Below are 23,965 nucleotides of genomic sequence, written 5' to 3' on the forward strand. Positions count from 1 at the left end.
CTTTCTACCCTGGTAGAGAACACGGCGCTATATATACATCAAATATCTGTACAAATATACCTGTACATTGGTGACTCGGACTTTGAACTACCAGGGTAGCGCGTGTTAATTTTCTTAATTAAAATAAAGTAAAGTAACGTAAGCTAGGGCAACTCAAATTAACACGTGTAAGGAAGTGAAAAACTAAAAAACTTTAAAAATGGCGCAACCTACGACAGTAGTGATGGATGAAGACACGCATCTAGCGTCGATATCTATCACGTCGAAGATCCCGGAGTTTTGGACCGACCAACCTAGGGTCTGGTTTATCCAGCTGGAAGCAATACTAGCACCACAAAAACAAGGAGACGCATCCAAGTATAACTTAGTGGTATCCAAGCTGAGTAAGGATGTCATTCAACAGGTGACGGACATCCTGATCAATCCTCCGGAGGTGCGTAAGTACGAGGTACTTAAAGAAAGGTTGCTGAACATGTATGAAGAGTCGGAGAACCGCCAGATACAGAAGCTCATCGGGGAGATGGAACTGGGTGATCAGAAACCCAGCCACCTCCTCCGGAAAATGCAGGATCTGGCCAGGGGTAAAATTAATAATGAGACCCTAAGCATTTTATGGCAGAATCTGCTACCAGCAGCAGCACGAGGCGTTCTGGCTGCGACAGAAGCCAAAGATCTAGACAGACTAGCCGTGATTGCTGACAAAGTAATGGAAACTATGAAGTCCCAACCGATAGCAGAAGTGGCAGTTAAGGAGGCGGTACCCGGAACTTCGTCGATGGCAGCTGAAATAGCCAGGATCCATGCGAGGTTGGACCAGCTGGACAGGTCCAGACACAGTTGGCGAGGCAGGCGAGGTCGCGGAAGGTTCCGTGGTCGTTCGCGTTCCCGAGGACGAGAGGACAGCAGGTCCAGACGTACCCCGGATAGCCCGGACTGGCTCTGCGTGCATCATTTTAAATATAGGCAGAGAGCTAATCGCTGCGAACAGCCGTGCACCTGGAATACGAAGCAGGAAAACTAGTGGAGATGCAGGTGGAACCGGTGGGTACCTGCGTCGAATTAGGGAACCACCGTTTATGTATTACGGATAAGGAAAATGGCATACGTTATTTAATAGACACAGGTGCGAACATTTCAGTGTTGCCTAAAAGTTATAAATCAGTGTGTGACAGTGCAATGAATAATAAATACAAACTTTATGCCGCGAATGGTAGTGAAATACAAACTTTCGGAACAAAGACTCTAGTGTTAAATTTAAGATTGCGTCGTGCGTTTAAGTGGACTTTTGTAATAGCCGACGTTAAACAACCCATTTTAGGAGCGGATTTTTTAGCTAAGTATAATTTGTTAGTAGACTTAAGAAACAGACGATTGTTAGATCAGGAGACTAACATGTATGTAATTTCCACTATAGTAAACTCGGAGCATTCATCTATTTTTACTATAGCCGAATCGCATCCATGTTATTCTCTCCTAAGTAGGTTCCCAGAATTAACTAAGCCAGCGACGTTCAAAGAACCACCACGTCACAACGTAAGACACCACATCGAGACTTCAGGTCCTCCGGTGCATGCGCGCCCAAGGCCGCTGCCGCCGGACCGATTTAAAAAGGTAAGAGAAGAATTTCGCCTTATGCAGGAAATGGGTATTTGCCGCCCGTCAAAGAGTGCGTGGGCGAGTCCTCTACACGTTGTACCTAAAAAAGATGGTAATATAAGGCCGTGTGGAGACTATAGAGCGCTGAATGCAATTACGAAGCCTGATAGATACCCAATTCCTCACATAAAGGATTTTACGTTTATTTTAGCCGATAAGAAAGTATTTAGCAGGATTGATATTAACCGAGCGTATCATTTTATTCCGATAGCAGAGGATGACGTGGAGAAAACAGCTATCATTACACCTTTTGGTTTGTTTGAATGGCCATGTATGTCTTTCGGTTTAAGAAACGCAGCACAAACATTTCAACGTTTCATGAATAATTATGTTTTACAGGATTTAGAGGCAAATTTTCAACAAAATAACCCGGATAGTGCGAATTATAAAACTGAATTTGTTTTTTCGTATTTAGACGATTTAATAATAGCTAGCGAAAATAGTTCGCTTCACGAAAAACATTTAGAGACCGTTTTTGAAAGATTACAACAAGTTGGGCTAACTATTAATTTAGCAAAGTGTGCATTTTCGCAGGATAAAGTTGAGTTTCTGGGTCATGAGGTCTCAGCCAGTGGCTTAAGGCCGTTGCCAAGCAAGGTCCAAGCCATTGTAGACTTTCCCAGACCGAAAACGGTAGAGGAACTTCGTAGATTTCTGGGCATGGTAAATTTCTATAGAAGTCATTTGCGTCAGGCAGCCGAATATCAAGCTGAATTAAATAAGTATCTTCACGGAGCAAAGAAACGTGACAAAAGTAGTATAGTGTGGACAGAAAGTGCTGTTCAAGCTTTTGAACAATGCAAGTTGAATTTACAGAACGCTGCTTTGTTAGCGTATCCGATAACAGGTCAAGTGCTTGCTATAATGGCAGACGCGTCAAATAGTTGCGTTGGAGGCACATTGCAACAAAGAGTAAATAACGAATGGGTTCCGTTAGGTTATTTTTCAAAAAAATTGACTGACACGCAACAAAAGTACAGTACCTACGACAGGGAGTTACTTTCGCTTTATTTGTCAGTGCAATATTTTAGGAACATGTTCGAAGGTAGAGATCTCGTTTTGTATACAGATCATAAGCCGTTAACGTTTGCGTTTAAAAAGCTAAGTAGTAGTAAAGAAACGCCGCGAAGGACCCGTCAGTTATTATTTATTAGTGAGTTCACGACGGATATACGCTATACAAAAGGCGAAGAGAACGCGCCCGCGGACGCGTTATCGCGCGTTGAAACAATTTCGTGCCCGTCTGTACTTGACTTCACAGAAGTGGCTATTGCGCAAGCGAACGACAAAGAGCTCACAGAATTGCTAGGAACACAAAACGGTAATACGAGACTAATAAAAATTGACTTGCCGAGTGTAAATAAGCCGATTGTTTGTAACTTGCGAGGCGATAAGGCTAGACCTTACTTACCAAAACAGTTTAGGCGTATCGCATACGAAACAATACATAACCTCAGCCATCCAGGCATTAGAACAACAAGGAAAATGGTAACTAATAATTATTTTTGGCCTGGGATGAATAAAGATATAGGTATTTGGGCTAGGTCGTGCATAGAGTGTCAAAAAGCAAAGGTTCACAGACACACTATGTCACCTTTAGGGCAATTTGCAAAAGTAGATAGAATGTGTCATTTACACATTGACATTACAGGTCCATTCACTATTTCAGAGGAAGGCTACAGGTATTGTCTTACAATGATCGATAGAGAAACAGGTTGGCCGGAAGCATTTCCAATTAAAGATATTTGTGCGAAGACAGTAGCCAAACTCGTGTATGAAGGATGGATTACTAGACATGGGTGTTTTATTAATTTGAGTTCAGATCAAGGAAAGCAATTTGAAAGCAGTCTCTTTAGACAGTTAATGAAATATTTAGGGGTTCATAAGTTTAAAACGACACCGTACCATCCACAAAGTAATGGCATGATCGAACGATGGCATCGTAGTTTTAAGGCCGCCTTAATGGCGAGATTAAAGGACAATAGATCGTGGGTTGAAGAAATGCACACCATTATGATGGGACTACGTGCAGCACCACGCAGTGACACAGGGGTAAGTGCCGCGGAATTAACCTTTGGGCGAACTCTGAGGCTCCCTGGAGAATTTTTCGAACCATCGGATAGTAAGATAACGGACGGTGAGGAGTACCTAAAGCAGTTGAAACAGGTAATTAGTAATTTAAGACCGAAACCCGAGACACAGAGAGACTCTCGAACTATTTTTGTGCACCCTGCTTTAAAAGACTGTAAAAAAGTTTTTGTTAGAAACGATGTAATGCGTAAGTGTCTACAACCACCGTATGACGGTCCCTATGACGTCATAAAGCGGTTGGAAAAAGCATACTTAGTACAGTTACCCAATAGACAAGCACTTATTTCAATTGACAGGTTAAAACCGGCTTTTGTCCTGGATATCAAAAATCCACGACAGACGCCGGATGAAACGACATGTAAGAAAAAATGTAGATTTAGTGACGATGACGTTTTGCCGACTCATACAATCCGTACTACTCGGAGTGGGAGAGTCAGCAAAACGCCCGTTAGGTATCAGTAGAATAATTTGAGTATCAACTAGCAATTAAGCAATAAGTATTACGAAATAAGTATTGTAAAATGGCCCCGATCCGCATATATTATTTTTTATTTTATTCATGTATTATTTTTTATTAGAAGTCATAACTAAACCTTATTATTGAGAGTGTTAGAGTGGTTGACGATTGTTATAATTTATTGGATAGTGTGTAAATGTAAAATGTAATGTAACAAACATTCGAAGCGTTGAGTGCAACGAAGGCTGGATGGCGTGGGAATAGCAACAATTGTAAGTGGACTTGCCACAGCGACCCCGTCGCCACCCGCTCAAGTTCTAGTGACCTCATCTCAAGTATAATGTGTTAAGAGATGTACCATGCATCGAATCAAAGGAACACTTTAACTGGGTGACGTGTTTAAATTATGATTTGTTGGGTAAGCGGATCGGAAACATTGCTAGGGTTGTCGAAAAATGAAGAACGAATATTGTGAAATAAAATTAAGGTTGCAGAAATTCGTATTTGTTTAATTTTTATTAAGATAAAAATTTGGGGTGGTGTGATGTAGAGGCACTAGTAAATAGGCATTTTCGAGCTACGACGTGTGAGCCGTAGCGAGTTTGGTTAGTTGCCTCTAGCCCGTTGTATCATGTTGACGTTTACAAATTGTAACTTAAAATTGTGAATTATAATATATATTTTTTTTAGTGTTCATTTCTTTTGTTTTTCTTTCTACCCTGGTAGAGAACACGGCGCTATATATACATCAAATATCTGTACAAATATACCTGTACACTCTGTGATTAAAAAAGTGTTTTGTATGTTTTTCTCTGTGACTCAACTTTGTTTTGGCCAAAGACCTTAAGTGTAAGGTCTTTGGTTTTGGCTAATAGTTATTCGTGGACTTCGTCTGTGGTGGCGTTTGCTGGCGCGCGTTTTGTGACTTTTTGGAGTGTTTTTTTGTTAGAAGTGGCCGGTTTTTGTGTTCTGCTAGTGTTTATTGGTGGTGGAACTGACCAAGGAACTGACTGGGAAGCACTCTAAAGGGGCGCCGCGTGTATGTCGGCGGGCGCCGGTACAGACGAAGTCCATTCTTATACATATAGTTTTCCTAACTTGTAAATAACTACAAACTTGACATTGGCTAATCAGTGTAAAGCCAGACGAGAGAAAAAAAAAAGTTATTCGTTGCGGGGTAGTGATATTGTAGTTAGGTATCTAAGTACAAAAAAAAATTGTATCTTTATTTCGTCAAAATTCGAAAGTGATTGGTTTGTTCGTTATCCTTATCGACTGTGTATATGTGTTGCTAACACTACTTGCTTGGTAAGTAAATGTTGTATACAATGTAGTTTTAAGTAAATAAGTAAGTAGTTAACTAATTAGGGAATCAGTAATGCAAAAACAAAGTCATAGTATTTGCAACTGAAAGCAGTTTGTTTTTGTATTGACTGTCATCTTATTATTAAGTCACATTAGTTTCCAGAAGATCATTTAGCTATTTACTACTTAGTTATTGTTGTAGGTAACTTCGGTTTTCTTTACAGGAATGAGAGCGAGCTGAGTAGATACCGGCCGGCGTAACCTAAAATTTGAGTTTTGCTATCGAACTATCGATCTCTTTGCTGAGACCAAGGTAAGTAGTTAGGTACCTACCTAGTATTGTTCAGTTAACAAAACGAATTTGAAATTCCCGCGTAATTTTCTTCACTGCGTACCTACCTAGTGCGTTTTTTTTTATTCTCTCGTCTGGCTTTACAAAGATTAGCCAATGTCAAGTTTGTAGATATTTTCAAGTTAGGGAAACTATATAAGTAAGGACTTCGTCTGTGCCGGCGCTCGCCGACATACGTACGGCGCCCCTTTAGAGCGCTTCCCAGTTAGTTCCAGCATGGTTCTAGCACCAAAAACGCCAGTGAAACACAAAAACCAGCCACTTTTAACAAAAAAAAAAAAAACGCTCCAAAAAGGCACCACACGCGCGCCATCAAACGCTACACAGACAAAGTCCACCTAGTGCGTAGCCTCTCAAACTCAAACAGTCCTGTGTTGCCAGATCGCCCGATATAAAACGATTTTAATCTTTTTAACCCCCGATCCAAAAAGAGGGGTGTTATAAGTTTGACGTGTGTATCTGTGTATGGCATCGTAGCTCTCAAACTAATGAACTGATTTTAATTTAGTTTTTTTGTTTGAAAGGTGGCTTGATGGAGATTGTTCTTAGCTATAATCAAAGAAAATCGGTTCAGCCGTTTGAAAATTATCAGCTCTTTTCTAGTTAATGTAATCTTCACTTGTTCGGGTGATATAAATTTTTAATTTACACTTGTATTATAAATTGATTAACAAAATAAGTTATAGCTATTCAAAGACATTTCTAAATCCGTTGTTATATTATTATTTTACATATTGATTTGTTTTTCTTTTTCAGGATCAGCAGTCAATTTATTCAATCAACAATTATTATTACGATTCTTTTTAAGCTTAACTAATGGGACAAGAAAACTGTTTAAATTTTTGTATAATAAAGTGCCATATTAACCTGTGCACCTTATTACTTTTATTTTCCACGAAAAATAAGGAAATGTTACTTTTCTCGTGAAAATGTTACATTTTGAGATGTCTCGTGTTACAATTGACTATCTGCCACTGGCAACACTGGGCGCGGCGCATCTTCGCCATGGCCATTGAAAACTCATATTCATGCGTTTTATAACCTTTCACAAAGTAATTTTTAATTTTCTCAAAATATGCCTCTTTGTGCTGTGCCAGGATGTACTAACTCCGGTGTCCATTTATTTCCGAAGGATCCAAAGTTAAAAAAACAGTGGGAGAAGGTTATACGTCGCAAAAATTTTGTGGCGACTTTGCATAGCAGGTTGTGTCGGAATCATTTCCAAGAGTCTGATTATGTAGGAGAGTCAGCTTACACAGGTGAGTTAAAAGTATCTAATTTCAGACATTAGTGTCACAAAATCGCATTATCATTTGTACCAGTGTGTTCATGGAACTATAAATATGTTACTGTGTTTGAAAGCTGATTTCCAACATAAATAATTTGGTTTGAATATTTCCCTAGTTTCTTTTAAAGAATAAACAAACCATGCATCACTAATGTATCACTATGAATCCTGTCACCCTTTACCCACCTATAGTTTTAGGCCTGGTCTAAAAAGATCTTATTTTTATCAATATAGGTACCTAATACTAGTTTAGACAAATAATATTGCTGACTTGTTCAATTTATTTTTATTTTTCAGGATATCCTCAAATATGCAGGTATTTAAAAAAGGGGACCATACCAAGCATATTTCCTTGGTCCACCCATGTATCAGCAATGCCTACATCAAGAGCCCGTCGATATTTGGAAAGAAGCAGACGCCAAATTGATTTTAGTCAACCAACTGTGGATGAAAGTATTCCAGAACCCTCTACGAGTACTGAAATAGAAAAACCTACAATAATAGAGTCCTCAACAGAAGACATTACTCCAAAAGCAATATCTGTTAGCACTCAGTGTGGTAGTGCTTTGGGAATATTAGCACTAGAAGCTATGAGAGGCAATAATAAAACTATTCACGGTAAAAGGATGTAGGCTTAAAAAGGCTAAAACCCAGAGCCGTTAAAGCTAGTTACAAATTTTTAAAAAATTAACAGGAGTGGCGGTAAATCTAAAACTTTTCTACTCAAGTGGAAAGCAAAGAATTTTGTATTTTATTATTTTTGAGAACAAAATTTTTGAATTTCAATATAAAATTGCTATTGGTATTCATAATCATAATTCAAGTCAAAGATATTATGGTAAGTATAAGTGAAATAAAATGAAGTATTAAGAAAAAATTGGAATCGACCCATAGCTAGAACAAAATTTTTTTGATCACAAACATATTTCGGAGAGAAAATAATTTTTTCTCAACTCATTATTCCTCTTTGATAACATTTGATATCACATTTTGAACAGCGAAATTGTTAAAACATGGCAGACGAAAAGTTACCAGAGAAAAATGAATGCGTTCCGAATATTTTCGAGGCCAGCCCTGAAAAGCGAAAAAGAAAGAAAAAAGTGATCCTATATGGGTTCCGTACACAAACAGACAAACAGACAAAAAAAATTAATTACAATTTCGGGTTCGGCATCGATATAATAACAACCCCTGCTACTTTTTTTTTATATATTTCCATTGTACAGACACCACTTTTCTACAATTTTATTATATGTATAGATTAGTGTGATATATACAATTCAATTTGTCCATGTTCATAAGATTCAATAATCTTGTCAAGTATTTTTGTTTTTCTTGTATAGTTTGTGATAAACAAGCTCTTTTGGACTTCCACAAATCGCATTTCTTTTGCTCTTTCTAGAAGTTTATCCTGTTTAGGTAAAATGTGCACCCATGCTTTAGAACCAAAGACTCTTAATCTCGATAGATTTTTTAACCAACTTCCAAAAAAGGAAGAGGTTCTCAATTCGTTGGGATCTTTTTTTATTTTTTATTTTTATTTTTTATGTATGTTCCCCAATTACTCAAAGACCCCTGGACTGATTTGGAATTTTTTTTTTTGTTTGAAAGTGTATACTGTGCAGGTGGTCCCATATAAATTTGGTGAACTCCTCAATGGATAAGAGCAAATGGCTCGCGATCACTGTAATAGCTTAGTAAACAGTAGGGTTTTAACTGGGCCTAGCATATTATAGTACAGTGGGGCCACTAAAAATTGTGAAATAAAAAATTTTTAAAAGAAAAATAAAACCGACTTCAAAAACCAAAAACACTAAAAAGTAGAAAAAAATTTTTGTTTAGCTACACATGTAATGTACCTAGGTATGAAGTCGGGCGAGCTTCACTCTTGGATTTCTAATTTTGTTTTAATATGCTCGCTCGACTTCATACCTAGGTACATTACATGTGTAGCTAAACAAAAATTATTTTCTACTTTTTAGTGTTTTTGGTTTTTGAAGTCGGTTTTATTTTTCTTTTAAAATTTTTTTATATTTCCAACCATTCTCTCTACTGGTGTCTCAAAGTTTATTGCTGATGATGGACATCTGTTAATTTGATATACTGCACACGTAACTGCTTCTCCCCACAACGTTTTTGGTAATCTTGTATCAATTAGTAATGTTCTTGCTCTGTTATAAATTGTTCTATTCATTCTTTCGGCAACACCGTTTGACTGTGGACTATGAATAGTAATTTCTATTATTTTTGTGACGTTGTGCATGGCCTTAACACAAAGTTTCAGACTTTGTTGGTTGAAGAGAAATGGATTATCAGTCATGTTTGTAGAATAGAATAGATTTTCATTCAAATAAACTTTTACAAGTTGAATCGTCAAAATTATTTACCACTGGTTCTGAATGACGTTCCTACCGAAAAGAAAGAAGAAACTCGGCGGTTGCTCTTTTCAAGTGTTCAATTTACAATTTACAATAATAATAATGTAAGTCATCAAGTTTGAAGTCCATCAGTGTGTAGTGAATTTGTTATTGGTTCGGAATGTATATTCTACTGAGAAGAAATGGACAAGAAACTCAATTCTAGTTACTTATTTTTAATTTTATTGTAGACTTTCTTATTTTTGTTACATTGTTATACCTAGTCTTGACACAAGCTTCATGCCAGCTTAGAAAGGAAAGAGGAATATCAGTCATGCTTATTAAACCTGCCTGATAGTATTCAAGTACTTGCTGATCTCGTCAAGTTTTCGTATCACAGGTTCGGAATGCATATTCTGAAAGAAGTGCCGTAGAAGAAACCGACAAGAAACTAAGGTCTTATTTTTTGTAACATTCTTTTTTCAAAATTCAAAATATTTTTATTCAATTAAACTTTTACAAATGCTTTTGAATCGTCAAAATAATCTACCACTTTGTAATTTGTAACCTTTATGCTCCTCTCACACCTCCGCTGCGAAACTTCAGTTGCGAAACCGCTGTAGGAATTCCGCTGCGATAAAGTGTAGTTGTGTAGTTGCGGAACGGGCGTCGGAACCTGCTAGTCATCAGTCAGCCATCGGAGCGAAATGTCGTCGTTATCAGAGTCAGAGGAGGAGGAAATATTATTGTGGACTTTAACTTTGAAAAGGCGTAAATCTCGTAGAATTTGGGTGCACGAGATTAATGAAAAAAGGAAGAAATTAGGAGAAAACCTATTATGTAAAGAACTAGAGTCACATGAAGATCGTTTTTATACATATTTTAGAATGAGCCCAGGGAGTTTTGAAGATCTACATAATCTTTTGAAGCCACATATTACTAAACAAAATACAAGGTTTAGGGAAGCTATTTCTAGCAGAGAAAGATTAGCCTTAACTTTGAGGTAAGTAAATTATTTATTTATTTATTAATCATTAATACAAAAAAAATATTCGGCATGTTACTAACTCTACGATAAGTGAAACATGTTGATTTGTTCATGATCATTTTGATTTGAGGTTGTTAAATCAGTAGGTATAGCCGTATTGCCCTCTTGTGGAAGAATATAATAATTAGCATTGTCAGTAACTGTTGCGTCACTGATCATGGAGTAATTTCCTGGAGTAGCCGGAAAATGCGTGGTATCACTTAGAACAGAGTAGTTGAAACTACCCGTTGCAGTAGAGTTGCTGTTAGAAGTTACAGCCTCCAGATCACTTAATTCAGCCTCCATCAAAATTCGGGCGATATCAAATTTTGCTTTTATTTGTGTTCGCTTTGATAGTTTTTTGAAAGTATCAGCGTATCCCAAAAATAATAAATCTACTCCATCACATTTTACATCAACTTTATCTTCACTTCTGTTGCGATCTCTTCTATTTTGTAAGTACTGGATCATTCTATCTGTTGGATCCGGATCCGGATTACTTCTCCTATGCCTTCTATAAATTTGTTGGGCGTTTTGAGTTTCTTGCGGGCGGGTATCTTGTGCAACGTCTTGTGTAGTTACGTCTCCCGTAGATTGAGAGTCAGTAGAATTAACTTTTTCAACATTCAGAGATTCCATACTACCTTGAGTCTCATTCAATGTAATTGCTGGATCAATGAAATTCATTTGATCTGCCCAAGTCCAATTTTGAAGCTTTTTTGCAGCTTGGCCACTTGTACTCTTTTTAGATAATTTGTACTTTTTGTAGGAGTCTTTTAAATTCTTCCACTTCGCTTTCAAAGTTACGACTGAAAAATAACAAAATAAGACAAAATTAATATTATTTCAAAATTAATATTATTTTCATTGCAGATTCCTAACTACTGGAGATTGCTATAAGACATTATCGTTTTCATATCGTATAGGAAATTCAACAGTTTCAAAAATAGTGACCGAAGTATGTCAGGAAATATGGAATGTTTTACAACCATTAGCCATTCCACAACCTACACAAGAAATGTGGCTCAATATCGCAGAAGTCTTTTTTGGGAAATGGGGATTTCCTCATTGCCTGGGTAGCGTGGATGGAAAGCATATTACCATTAAATGCCCTCCAGATAGCGGCTCAATGTTTTACTGTTACAAAAGTAAATTTTCTATTGTGTTATTGGCTGTTGTAGACGCTAATTACAAATTCATATATGTTGACATTGGATCGTTTGGAAAAGATTCTGATAGTACTATATTTGAAAAAACACCTTTTTTACAACTATTGCGAACTGGTCAACTTAATGTACCAAATGCCCAACCATTACAACAAGGCACAGATCCTTTGCCTTATGTTTTAATAGGGGATGGTGCCTTTAAGCTGGAAACGTTTTTGATGAGACCTTTTGTAAGAGAAGCGGCTATGCAAGATAGAGATAAAAAGAGATTTAATCAGGCGCTCAGTCGAGCACGTGTAGTTGTGGAATGTGCTTTTGGAATAATGGCACAGAAGTTTAGGATTTTCCTAAGACCTTTCGAAACAGATTTGACAAACACAATAAAAATTGTAAAAGCAGCTTGTTGTTTGCACAACTTTATACAGACGAAAGAGTCAGCCGTACATACCAGTTCCAGCTTTGAAATAGAACAGCTAGGTGCCTTTCTACCACAAAATAGACCTGGCAACCGACAGAGAGCATCGTCGGCAGCGTTTGAGGTCAGAGATAAATTCGTTCAATATTTTACACAAACGCAGAGAACTTAACGTTATCATAATATTATCTATAATAAGTACAAATAAATAATTATACATATAATACATAATATTATCTTATAAGCAAAATAAACAAATACATTACAAATACAGTCTATTATTATTATAAAAAGACTACATACCTTCCTCATTTAATTCCCTCTGGATTTCTCTCCATGCCTGCAGTTTTTTCATATTATTTTTATAATCCGGATGATTTAATAAATAAAGAATAGGTCTATTTCTGACCTCTTGAATTAATTTTTCTGTGAAATCGACGTCCATTTTATGAAATAAATGTAGTTTCGCTTTTAATTTTTGTCGATTTCCACAAACACGTGCGAAAACAACGCGGCACCGCAACAAAATGGCAGCCGGAGCGCGGTAGTGTGGCTGGCGTCGGAGTATTATCGACGAAACCGCGCGGGGAAAGAGATAGAATATAGTTAAATCTATGCGTTAGAACAGGCAGTTCCGTGGCAGTTCCGCTTCTCCTACATACGGACAAAACACAGCGAAATTAATGCGGTTCCGCTGTTATGGTTTCGCAGCGGAGGTGAGCTACGGGCGTAACACAACCTTGAATGGACTGTGAATTTCCACAAAGTAACTTAATTTAAACTAAGTTATTCTAATTATCTTAACTATAATTAATCAGGAAGAATTCACCATGAAGATGATTCTTTCTTATGCTCTCGATCAACAGACGGATCGCTAATCCACTCCAATCTTTGATGTAAAAAAGAACTTCTAAATAATAAGGATTCTAATCAAGATGCATCGGAAGATGGATCCCAAAATTATTATTAAAGCTTCAGCGCTTGTTGGAGGAAAACTGGGAAATGAGTTTTATTAAAATTGAATTTCAGTCGGATTCTTATATATTTTGTAGGTGGTTAAAATCTAGCGCCTTTTTTTTCAAGGGGCCAGAAATGCTTCATCTATAGGCCGACCGTTTATACCGGCTCGCGTATCGCCTGCGCGGTAAGAAGGGAGCGGGGGCGGGTAACGCTACACACGGAGTCAATAATCCAAAGATTTATCTCGAGATTTATTTATTTACTATAGTACCGCCCACAGAGTTACACATTTAGATTAAATACATGTTGTTCCTTAAATTCTAGGGCTCTTATGCAACTCCACTTACGGGCAGTCACAGCGTGTATTAACATAAACATAATAGAGATAGACATTGTTGGTAAAGAATAAAAATATAATAAGTATCTTTTTTTTAAGTATTTATTTTTAAGTTTTACAAATATTTTATAATAGCTTCATAGGTACAAAATCATAAAACAATAATTAACTCCGTTTAAGAAATATTTAACCACACCTAAATTTTTATAGGACTATTCGTCACTAATATCCATATCGCTTGAATCATCATCACTGTCTGTGTAGCTTGAGGAGTCAGAATCTTGCAAATTAATAATAAATCGCTCCATCTCTTCATCAACGATGCGATCGTACAGACAATATTCATCTTCAATAGTTTGTACATGTTTATCTCAGTTAACCCATTTTTCTACAGAGAATTCGGCAAATAACTGTTCCAGTGTATTTTTCTTTCCATCGTGCTGGAGGGCGTCCCACACTACGCTTACTTAAACGCGGTCTCCACTCAAGGACTTTCCAGTTTTCTGATAGTTTACTTTTTTAAAATTATTAATAATATCGAGGAAATAATATTCAGCGGTTAATTTAGGATGGTCAAAAAGGAGAGGTCCCATATGGACGCTATCTTCTCCTGGAGTTGGGTTTTGTCTCTATATCTGGCTGCGGAAAAGGATCTCTCTGACTCTACGCTGGTTGGTTTAAAAGTCATTTGTTGCATGCTAAGACTGTCTTTTTTGGATTCTCATTTTTGTGATATCATTAAATTCTGATGAAGTAGCACGAAGAGATTCTTAAAAATGATGTTAATATGACGTAGTAAAGATTAAATGTCTCGTTCACACGATGCTCATCAATGTTCGAGCAGAGAAATCTGTCCCCTGGAGTTAAGTTTTGGATGCCAGCGTGAAGCTTTGCGCGATTGCTGGATTGCAATCTCTATTGTCTGGAATGCAGTTAACGGATTGAGCATAAGCTGCCCAGTTTACTCTTTTAAAATTATATTTTTAGGCCGTGTTTCAACTCCCAGTAATAGGAATCTATCAATCTACATGTTTCCAATCCATTCATTGGACTCCCCAATAATTCCCAGTGTTTTGGGAAGTCCATTAAAAATCCGAGTTGCTGCTTAAATTTTTCTTGGATTTTATTTTCCACCAATTCTTGTCTCCCGATGCGCTCGTTCCATTTTCAACAGGCAGCTAATATGCGAGATGCAAAATGCTTTCAAAGAGTCTTATGCGTGCGTGTAGTAAAGATGCTCAGACTGTCTTTTTTGGATTCTCATTTTTGTGACATCATTAAATTCGGATGAGGTTGCACCGCACAAATAGCATCTCATTGTAGATTTAGTATGCGTGGCAGCATTACATATAACTCGGTCGCGCTAAGGTTGCACCTCGCTGGAATGCGGCGCCACCCACTTCCCCGCTCACCTCCCCGCGATCGTCTTGTCGCGTCAGTACGGTTCGCATACCGTACCTAAGCGTCAGTGTGACGTAAACAACGCGAGGTGCAAACTTAGCTTGACCGAGTTGTACCTTTCCATCTATCATAGTGAGAAGCATTTATTTTTGTTGAACTGTCTAATTTTGTGTCATTAAATTCTGATGAGGTAGAAGTAGTAGTAGTAGTAGTAGTAGGTGAGTGAGGTCTGCTGGTTGTATTTCAAAAGCGGGTCTTCCACGCCGCGCTTTCCGGTGCGAGCTCGTAATTCTAGCATCTTGGGACCCCAATCCTTATCGGTATTTCGGTATACCGAACATGTGCGCAACCCGATCTTCTAAGACAATTTAAGGTCACTAAGATTCTAACTGTTAAATGATTTTTTTGCTATTTCTAAAAATACTACCTACCTATCTACACTAATAATACTATGATTACAAATAATTCTTAAAAAGTGATTTTAATATGACGTAGTGAAGATTAAATGTCTCGTTCACACGATGCTCATCAATGTTCGAGCAGAGAAATCTGTCCCCTGGAGTTACGTCTTGGATGCCAGCGGGAAGCTTTGCGCGATTGCTGGATTGCAATCTCTATTATAATTATACTGGGTGTTTTTTTTAGAGGTATAGAACTTCGAATTGAAATAAAACACAAGAAAATCGTTTTAATGTCCATCAATTTGGCTTTATTGGAAGGATAATTTTATGCCATTAACGTTTAAATATGATTTCGGGCATGTGGCCGCCGCGGCTGGCTCGAATAAGGCCAATTCTACAGGTCCAATTTTCAACCACTTTTTCGAGCATATGGGGCCGTATGTTGGCAATAACGCCACGAATGTTGGCTTCCAAGTCCCCTAACGTTTCTGGTTTGTTGGCGTAGACGAGCGACTTCACATATCCCCAAAGAAAATAATCCAATGGTGTCAAATCACACGATCTTGGTGGCCAATTGACAGGTCCATTCCGCGAAATTATGCGCTCATCGAATGTTTCCTTCAATAAATCGATTGTGACGTGCGCTGTGTGGCATGTAGCGCCGTCTTGTTGGAACCACAACTCATCCACATTCATGCCATCCAATTCGGGAACAAAATAGTCGGTTATCATGGCTCTATACCGGTCTCCATTAACGGTAACTGACTCTCCAGCATTATTTCGGAAGAAGTATGGCCCAATGACTCCACCAGCCCATAGAGCACACCAAACAGTCAGTTTTTGTGGATGTAATGGCGTCTCAAGGGTCTCATGTGGATTCTCTTCACTCCAAATGCGGCAATTTTGCTTGTTGACGTAGCCATTCAACCAAAAATGAGCCTCATCACTGAACAAAATTTTGCGATGAAAATCAGCATCGAGATCAATCTCATTTTCGGCCCATACACCAAAATCACGACGCATTGCATGGTCTCGCGGCTTTAATTCTTGCACAAGCTGGATCTTGTAAGGTCGCAAGCCAAGATCTTTGCGCAAAATCTTCCATAAAGTTGATGGACAAAGCTCCAATTGCTGTGCACGGTGGCGAATCGATTCATTCGGGTCCTCTTCAACACTTTGCTCTACAGCGGCAATTGTTTCTTCGGTGCGCACTGTTCGACGTCTCTGCGGATGCGTATTATCACATAGAGTAAACGTAGTGCGAAAACGATCCATGGTTAACCGAATTAATTGCTCTGATGGACGATTATGTCGACCATAAAATGGACGGAGCTTGCGGTAAACTTCGCGAACTGAACCATTATTTTCGAAATAAATTTGCACGATTTGCAAGCGTTGTTCTTTTGTCAACCTGTTCATGATGAAATGGCAAACCAAACTAAATATTAATCACTTGACAGCTGACAAAATGGCCGCCAGTTAAAAAAGTGATGCCAACTTAAAGTTCTATACCTCAATAAAAAACACCCCTTAATATAATTATAATTATTATATTATATTACATTATAATATTATAATTATAATTATAATATAATTTATTTTTGTTGAATTGTCTAATTTTGTGTCATTAAATTCTGATGAGGAAGCATTGCTGGTTGTATTTCAAAAGCGGGTCTTCCACGCCGCGCTTTCCGGTGCGAGCTCGTAATTCTAGCATCTTGGGACCCCAATGCCTATGTATTTCGGTATACCGAACATGTGCGCAACCCGTTCTTCTAAGACAATTTAAGGTCGCTAAGATTCTAACTGTTTAATGATTTTTTTGCTATTTCTAAAAAAACTACCTACCTATCTACACTAATAATACTATGATTACAAATAATTCTTAAAAATGATGTTAATATGACGTAGTAAAGATTAAATGTCTCGTTCACACGATGCTCATCAATGTTCGAGCAGAGAAATCTGTCCCCTGGAGTTAAGTTTTGGATGCCAGCGGGAAGCTTTGCGCGATTGCTGGATTGCAATCTCTATTGTCTGGAATGCAGTTAACGGATTGAGCATAAGCTGCCCAGTTTACTCTTTTAAAATTATTTATTTAGGCCGTGTTTTTGTCTCCCGCAGTAAGGCGCACGTTCCATTTTCAACAGGCAGCTAATATGCGAGATGCAAAATGCTTTCAAAGAGTCTTATGCGTGCATGTAGTAAAGATGCTCAAACTGTCTTTTTTGGATCCTCATTTTTGTGCCAGAACGCGCCACGACACGACACGTAAGTGTGCACACTCACAGTCACGACAGTATCCGCCACGACACGCCTTGATCTCTTTTCGGGCCGCCTCGATGGTTTCTTGGGTCTCTATTATTTTGCTATTTAATGACTCGGAGAGCGATTGTAATGCTGTGGCATGCTTAGCACCCTGTTGGTTCAGTCGCCTTTCGTAACCTGCGCGAAGTTTTTCTTTTTCCGCGATGTGCCTGTTACGAGAGTCGGCTAGGCGCAGTATCATTTCGTGTAGGCCATGCAGGCCGCTTATTAATTAATTACGTCCTCCCTAATGTCCCTGTTCAGGTTTCGGCTTTCCTCCAGCCTGGTCTTGGTTTTCTGTAGTAGATTATTTGCAAGGCGGGGCATGTCATGCAGTGCCCCTCCTCCAGTAGCCGATAATTCGGAGAGGAAGGATTCCTCTTTCCCTTCCTCCGGCTGCTCCGCCTGCCGGATGCTTGTCTCTATCCCCACCGCCGCCGCAACCCTGATCTGCGCTTTAATGCGCAGTAGTGAGGACTCCGACCGCGGCTTGGCCGGGGACAGCCCCGGTTCTGCTAGAGGCGCAGGGGTGGACGTTGTGGGGAGAGTAGTAATCCAGTGTAGTTTGATATGTTGCAAAGTCAAGAACATTGCATTTTTCAGGCGCCTAATTTCAAATTGATCTTTTCATGAGTAACATAAGCACAGGTGTCACGGTCTGTAAGCTCAACAACCCAAAATGGACTAAGACTAATAAGCCACTAAGACCAGTTTAAAGCACTTTTGTATACGTGCTTTCACTATAATATCATGCAATTCTTCAAAAGAACTTCTTGACATATGAAAATACCAAAGACTTACGAACTTGAAGACTTGAGCGAAGCGAAAATTGTACGTCCATGGAAAATACCAAAAAAAGCGATCCTCGTGCGATTCAGTTCAGGGCATTGAATTATTAATTCACTAGGTAGCTACGTGTATCTACTTCCATTTATATCATGAACCAATGTCTTTTTACAGATACAGGAGTATTCTGACACCACAGTAGTGATATTGCTTCTTAGTTAACCCGCCAAGTTAGCTCGCTTCCATCTTAGATGATGATTAAGACCCTGTTTATTTAGGTTATTTAGAATGGTCTGGAAAGCCGCTATGTCCTTATCCAACTGGATAACGATGGAACCACAGTACGTTTTTATTTATTTCATATAAATTTTATTGATTTCAAAATCGGAATACTTTCTTGTGAATTTCAATTCAATCAACTTTTCGTCGTCCATCTTGAAACACTGCGACCGTCTCAGGCAAAATATTGTCCGCTACAAATTCACGTCGGATCACGGCGATTTTGTTGATGCCGCCTGGGCAAATCATACTTTAGACCAAAAGTTGATAGATCAAAAATTTCAGATTTGATTGTCTTTTAAAGAATGAAGACAATTATGTGACAGTTTTTTTTAACTTTTCTGAAAGTAAGATCTCAATAACATGTTTTTCTTTAATTTCTTTTCCACTGTTATCCTGCCTCGTCTCCCAGTTTTTTACCTCATGATATTGCTGGAGTTTCTGGAACTTTTGCACCAAAAATCATAGCGACCAGAGTACCATCCACAGTTTTGCACCGGTACACTTCATAGCATTTCAAGGCTGTGATTCTGACATATACCACAAATCTAATTGTTCTAATTCCATATAGTAATTTTTATAAGTAACCGATGCAGTTCTCAGAAAAAGGTCACAGTACATTCCATTGTCACGTAGGTACACTGTTCACAAACATTGTTTTGGGTCATTTTGGCTCGGAATGTAGCATCGCGGGGCTCAAATATGTGTTACAATATTCATATGGCCTGCATTTATCTCTCTTCGTAGGATATTAATTGATTTTTGTTGACATCTTTTATAGAAACACTACATAATAGCCATCTATCGTCAACACTACTATTAACAAAATATCACTCAGTTCCAGTTCTGAATAAAGACGACTAGCGCTGGCCTCGCCATTGGCGTTTTGCGCCACAACGATGGTCTCTCTTTTGCCTTGGAATATTTCTTGGCTATTTTCCACCTTCACAGCTTCTTCTCAAGTCCTTAGGACAGAGTAGCCATGTGGTGATTGGTGTTGGTGGTGATAGAAATAAAACTTCGAATCATGTTGAGCGTAAGCCGTGTAATAAATGAGAACTTGAGATCTAGGAGGAATCCTTTCGAAATGTTTACGGAAGATGAATTTAAAGTGAGATATCGCTTTAATAAGAACACTGTGGTGCACATAAGTGATATGATTAGCTCTGCTCTGGCTCCCGTGACGCATCGCAAATATACACTGTCTGTGTTGGAACAAATTTTCATTGCACTACGATTTTATGCTACAGGTACATTCCAAGTAGTAATTGGTGATGATATTAATGTTCACAAAACCACCGTGTCAAGAGTGGTTTATAAAGTAAGCAAGGAAATAGCAAAATTAGCTAGAAGTTATGAACAGAAGGTCTCGGCCATAAGTCGGGCCAAGCTCTTATGACGTCAAACGTGGGAATTTCCCCTTTATTGAGGATAACCAGACCAAGGTCCTTCAGGGTCCCGCGCAGTTCCTCGCCTCGGCGATCCGTCACGGGATTTGGGCGGTAAGCCGCTACCCACCAGGAGACTATTACGTAAGTTTAGATCCGCCATTTTTATCTAAATTGTGTGTTATCTGTATAGTGTTTGTGTGTGTCTCTGTGTGTAAGTGAGTGTAGAGTGTGCTGGAGTTTAGGGTTGTTTTCCGGGAATTGTGTGGTGGGTTATTGGGTTTGGAGTGGGATGTGGGGGAGCACGGGAAAAGGGTTTCTAGGATCCTGCTCGGGTGTTGGGAGTGGTACCTGAGCAGTTCCTTCTTCTCATATTCTTGATTTTATCTTTATCAGGGAGGCCAAGTTGTGTCGTCCATTTCTCCCAGAGCTCTTTCATGACGACATTCAAGTCTTCAAAAATCTTTTGTTGAATTTCATTAAATATTTGGATAACGTTTTCGTCAACTGCCATTTTAACTTGTATTACTAATAACGATATATAAATACACGACGAGGTTTATAACACAGCAAATCTTTTTATTCTAAGCTTACTTTAGTTACCACGAGCATAGAATACTCCAAGAAGTTCTAACGAGCTACTCGTACAACGTAAATTAGCAACGTAAAGTAACGTAAATTGTCATATAAGGCATGTAACTGCTTTTCAGAAGTCCTCTTTCAGAGACGGCATTGTACCTATCGGTTAATTCCATCCACGCTTGTTTCTTGGCCTCCAGAGAAGTCCCATCCGTCTTTTTACTGTCGATTATGGCGACAAATTCCTTAGCTACTTCGATGAGGAGCATCTTCTCTATTTCAGTAAAATTTTTACTGCGTTTTCCTAATTCCTGCATTTTTGCAGGTACTATTTTACAAAATAGTAAACGATAGTAAACAGTCACAGTAAGCAAACGTTGGGCGATCGCTGGCCTTGAACCCGAACTCGTAAATTGGTTATTACCATGCATACGATTACGCGTCTTGTACTGTTCCGTGAAGTTCACTTCCTCGAGCACCATCCATACTCAAGGCGGTTTCTAAGGAAGTGGGTGCCTTTAGTCTAATAACTCGAACCATATGTTCGGGAAGATTATACAGAAACACGTTAAGAGCTGTGTTATTATATATAATTGCCTTGGAACGTTTCATCTCCAAGTTGTCGCATGCATTTACTTTGGACATCAATAACGAACGCACAGTTTGGATTCTATTACAAAAGTCGAGGAAACTTTAACCCGGATAATTTTTTAATGACTCTAACTCAACACTTATGCAAGCTTCGCTGCGCGGGTCTCCAAAATGCTGTATTAACAAATCTTTTAATGCGGACCACGTAACAATGTCCTCCCGTTCGGAGAGAAGCGCAGCTGCATCATCTTTCAGGCGACTCGTTACAACATTAAAAACGTAAAGATTTTGTTCATCACTCCCCTTAAACCGATCAATCACATATTGACATTTTCGCAAATAAAGATTTAATTGTCTTTTATCACCACCAAACAAAGGGATTAATTGCACAATTTCTTTAGGTACCGATGAGACGGCCGCTGTTTCCATGATGATAGAGTAATGAAATGTTCAGAGGATGCAACTGGCTTTCGTATAAACACTTTTACTTACAAGTACAGTTCTTGCAATTCACGAAGTCGAGCGGGATTTACTTGTGGTAAGCACGTATCTGTATATTTGTAACAGTGTGCGTGAGATAGAAAGCGGGTACGGTTAGCATAAAAAAAATGAAAAAAAAATCCTATAATTTATTGTACAATATTTTTTGTTGCAAATAATAAAAATAATAAAATCACAAAATTACTGTCTAGGTTAATTTAATTCGATAATCAATCATCTTCGTTTAAACTATCACTATTACTTTCAAACTCATCAGTACCGCTGTCACTTGATTCACCTACATTAATAACAAATTCAAAGTCAGAATCAAAGTACTTCATGTATTCTTTTTCAATTTTTTCTACATGATTGCAGGTATTGAGCCAAGTGTTGCTGTCAATGCTGTTCAAGCCCTCAAAAATTAAATTTTGTACTTCAGTCATGTTTTGTGCTATGTTTTTAGAGGCAATGCGATTTTTTAAAATACCCCAGATATTTTCTATCGCGTTTAACTCGGGATGATAGGGAGGCAATCGCAATATTTCGCAACCCTTGCTTTTTATTATCTCGTCAATTTTATACGTTACAAAACGCTCTTTATTTTTTTTAATTAAATCATACAGTTCTATATTGCGCGACCGTTCATCAAACGGAATATTGTTTTCCATCAGCCACTTTTTCATGTCACTCTTACAAGAATTTGATGTAGGTATTTTACTGCTTCGGGTGTTGTGATAAGATGCGTTATCCATCACAATAACTGACTTTTCTGGAATATTTGGCAGAAGCTTTTCATTAAGCCACTTGACATAATTGTCAAAATTCATGTTGGAGTGATAATCTCCAGTTGTGGATGCCGCTTTGTATACTAAAGAAGCATCTTTAATAAAACCACTACTGTTGCCTGCATGTACTATAATGAAACGGCTGCCCGTACTCAACTTCTTTGAAAAAGACGTGTCTTTTTTTGTTGGATCTTTGCTTTTTAGACACCAGGTGTTTTGTCGTACATGAGAAGTAAGCACATACGTTTCATCGGTATATACGATATGACGGCCTTCTGAACGATATTGATTAATTTTTTTCAAAAAATTAAAACGCCATAATTGTATTTCGTGCCTTTCTTGTAATGATTTGCGGTTGTTATCAATTTTTTTCCATTTGTAGCCCATTTCTATGAGCAAAGAGCGTAAAGTGCTCAAACATCCGTCAAAACCAATTTTTTCTCTCAAAACTGACTGAAGTTTTGCTAAAGTTGGTACTTGTTTGTGTGAAATGTGAAAATTTTGTATAGTAGTTCGAATTACTTCTCTATGCATATTGTCCAACATGAATTTGCTGTCTCTCTTACGTCGTTTTTTCATGGGTGAAGTGAACTTGGAGGAAGGTGACGGCAACTCCTTTTCTTCTTTCAATATTCTAGTTACAGTGCGCTCAGAGACGCCAGTTGCTTCCGCAGTACGTTTAAGTACATTAGCCAAAGGACTTAAATCACATTTGTCACTGTTATTCACTTTCATAAAATTATATTCTTCTTGAAGAAAGTGAAAGACTTTAGCGATAATTGCTCGTCCCTACAAATAATAAAACATACGATTAAATATCCAAAACACTTATAAAATTATTGCATGCCAAAAAACCTTTTCTTGAAAAATGGCTTCTACTGTCTATTATTTCTGACAGATCAAAATATAAATTAACTATTTCAAAATTCATCAAAAAACGATTCAAAATAAAAAATGCCTTACCTCGCTATGAACAACTTTGCGTTTTGACATGCTGACAGTACTTCGTGGTAATAAGCGTCGTGGAAACAACAAGCACAAGTGACCGTGGCGACGGCTCGGTCGCAACTGACCGCTCCGTCAGACACGCACACTACAGCAATGTACATATACACGTTCAACCACGAGTAAAGCTCACTCGACTTCGTGAATTGCAAAAAGTATATAATCACACATTTAACACAGTAGAACACACAATAAAACACAATGTAAAAATAAAATAAAATTATAGAATTAGAAATTAAATTTGTATAAGTTATAAAATATAAAGTAAAAGCACACTACAATAAGATAAGTTTAAAACTTATGTATTTTTTTTTTTCAAATAATAAAACTTAATGAATTATATTCAATTCCTTTTAACTTACAATTATATATTTTCAACAATTTTTAAAAAATTTATTTCATTTAAATGAAGTCTCTATGTACGTAAGTGATCTGTGCACATTCGTATTCTTAGAATAGAGATAAGACCGCATAAGTCCATCCGGTGATATCAGGCGTTACAATACAATGTTATAGTGAGCAAGGTTTGATCTCTAAAATAACAACTACTTA

The 23,965-nt window shown here is 38.0% G+C and overlaps 3 protein-coding genes across 3 annotated transcripts; 2 read left to right on the top strand and 1 right to left on the bottom strand.

Annotated features, from left to right (window-relative positions):
• Window positions 1-6,880: 6,880 nt before the first annotated feature.
• Window positions 6,881-8,711, top strand: LOC123878681 (THAP domain-containing protein 2-like). Its single transcript, XM_045925993.1, has 2 exons — window positions 6,881-7,120; window positions 7,447-8,711. Exons 1-2 carry the CDS (start codon window positions 6,937-6,939, stop codon window positions 7,779-7,781), a joined length of 519 nt encoding a protein of 172 aa, XP_045781949.1. The 5' UTR covers window positions 6,881-6,936; the 3' UTR covers window positions 7,782-8,711.
• Window positions 8,712-10,056: 1,345 nt separating this feature from the next.
• Window positions 10,057-12,854, top strand: LOC123878634. The gene is made up of 2 exons (XM_045925947.1): window positions 10,057-10,509; window positions 11,407-12,854. The coding sequence occupies exons 1-2, from the start codon at window positions 10,214-10,216 to the stop codon at window positions 12,284-12,286; spliced, it is 1,176 nt and encodes a 391-aa protein (XP_045781903.1). The 5' UTR covers window positions 10,057-10,213; the 3' UTR covers window positions 12,287-12,854.
• An 8,782-nt stretch (window positions 12,855-21,636) lies between these two features.
• Window positions 21,637-23,571, bottom strand: LOC123878618. Its single transcript, XM_045925921.1, has 2 exons — window positions 23,372-23,571; window positions 21,637-23,197 (listed from the first exon to the last, which is right to left on the bottom strand). The coding sequence occupies exons 1-2, from the start codon at window positions 23,399-23,401 to the stop codon at window positions 21,854-21,856; spliced, it is 1,374 nt and encodes a 457-aa protein (XP_045781877.1). The 5' UTR covers window positions 23,402-23,571; the 3' UTR covers window positions 21,637-21,853.
• Between the last annotated feature and the right edge of the window lie 394 nt (window positions 23,572-23,965).

The sequence above is a fragment of the Maniola jurtina genome, chromosome 26 (genome assembly GCF_905333055.1).
Source record: "Maniola jurtina chromosome 26, ilManJurt1.1, whole genome shotgun sequence".
In the NCBI taxonomy this organism is placed as follows: Eukaryota; Metazoa; Arthropoda; class Insecta; order Lepidoptera; family Nymphalidae; genus Maniola; species Maniola jurtina.

What these genes read in the sequence shown, in the direction of transcription:
- LOC123878681 (XM_045925993.1), top strand. Translation starts at nt 6,937, where the DNA reads ATGCCTCTTTGTGCTGTGCCAGGATGTACTAACTCCGGTGTCCATTTA. An exon ending in AGGAGAGTCAGCTTACACAG is followed by an intron (nt 7,121 to 7,446) that starts GTGAGTTAAAAG and finishes TTTATTTTTCAG; the next exon opens with GATATCCTCAAATATGCAGG.
- LOC123878618 (XM_045925921.1), bottom strand. Translation starts at nt 23,401, where the DNA reads ATGTCAAAACGCAAAGTTGTTCATAGCGAG. An exon ending in GCAAAGTTGTTCATAGCGAG is followed by an intron (nt 23,198 to 23,371) that starts GTAAGGCATTTT and finishes TATTATTTGTAG; the next exon opens with GGACGAGCAATTATCGCTAA.
- LOC123878634 (XM_045925947.1), top strand. Translation starts at nt 10,214, where the DNA reads ATGTCGTCGTTATCAGAGTCAGAGGAGGAGGAAATATTATTGTGGACT. An exon ending in AGATTAGCCTTAACTTTGAG is followed by an intron (nt 10,510 to 11,406) that starts GTAAGTAAATTA and finishes TTTTCATTGCAG; the next exon opens with ATTCCTAACTACTGGAGATT.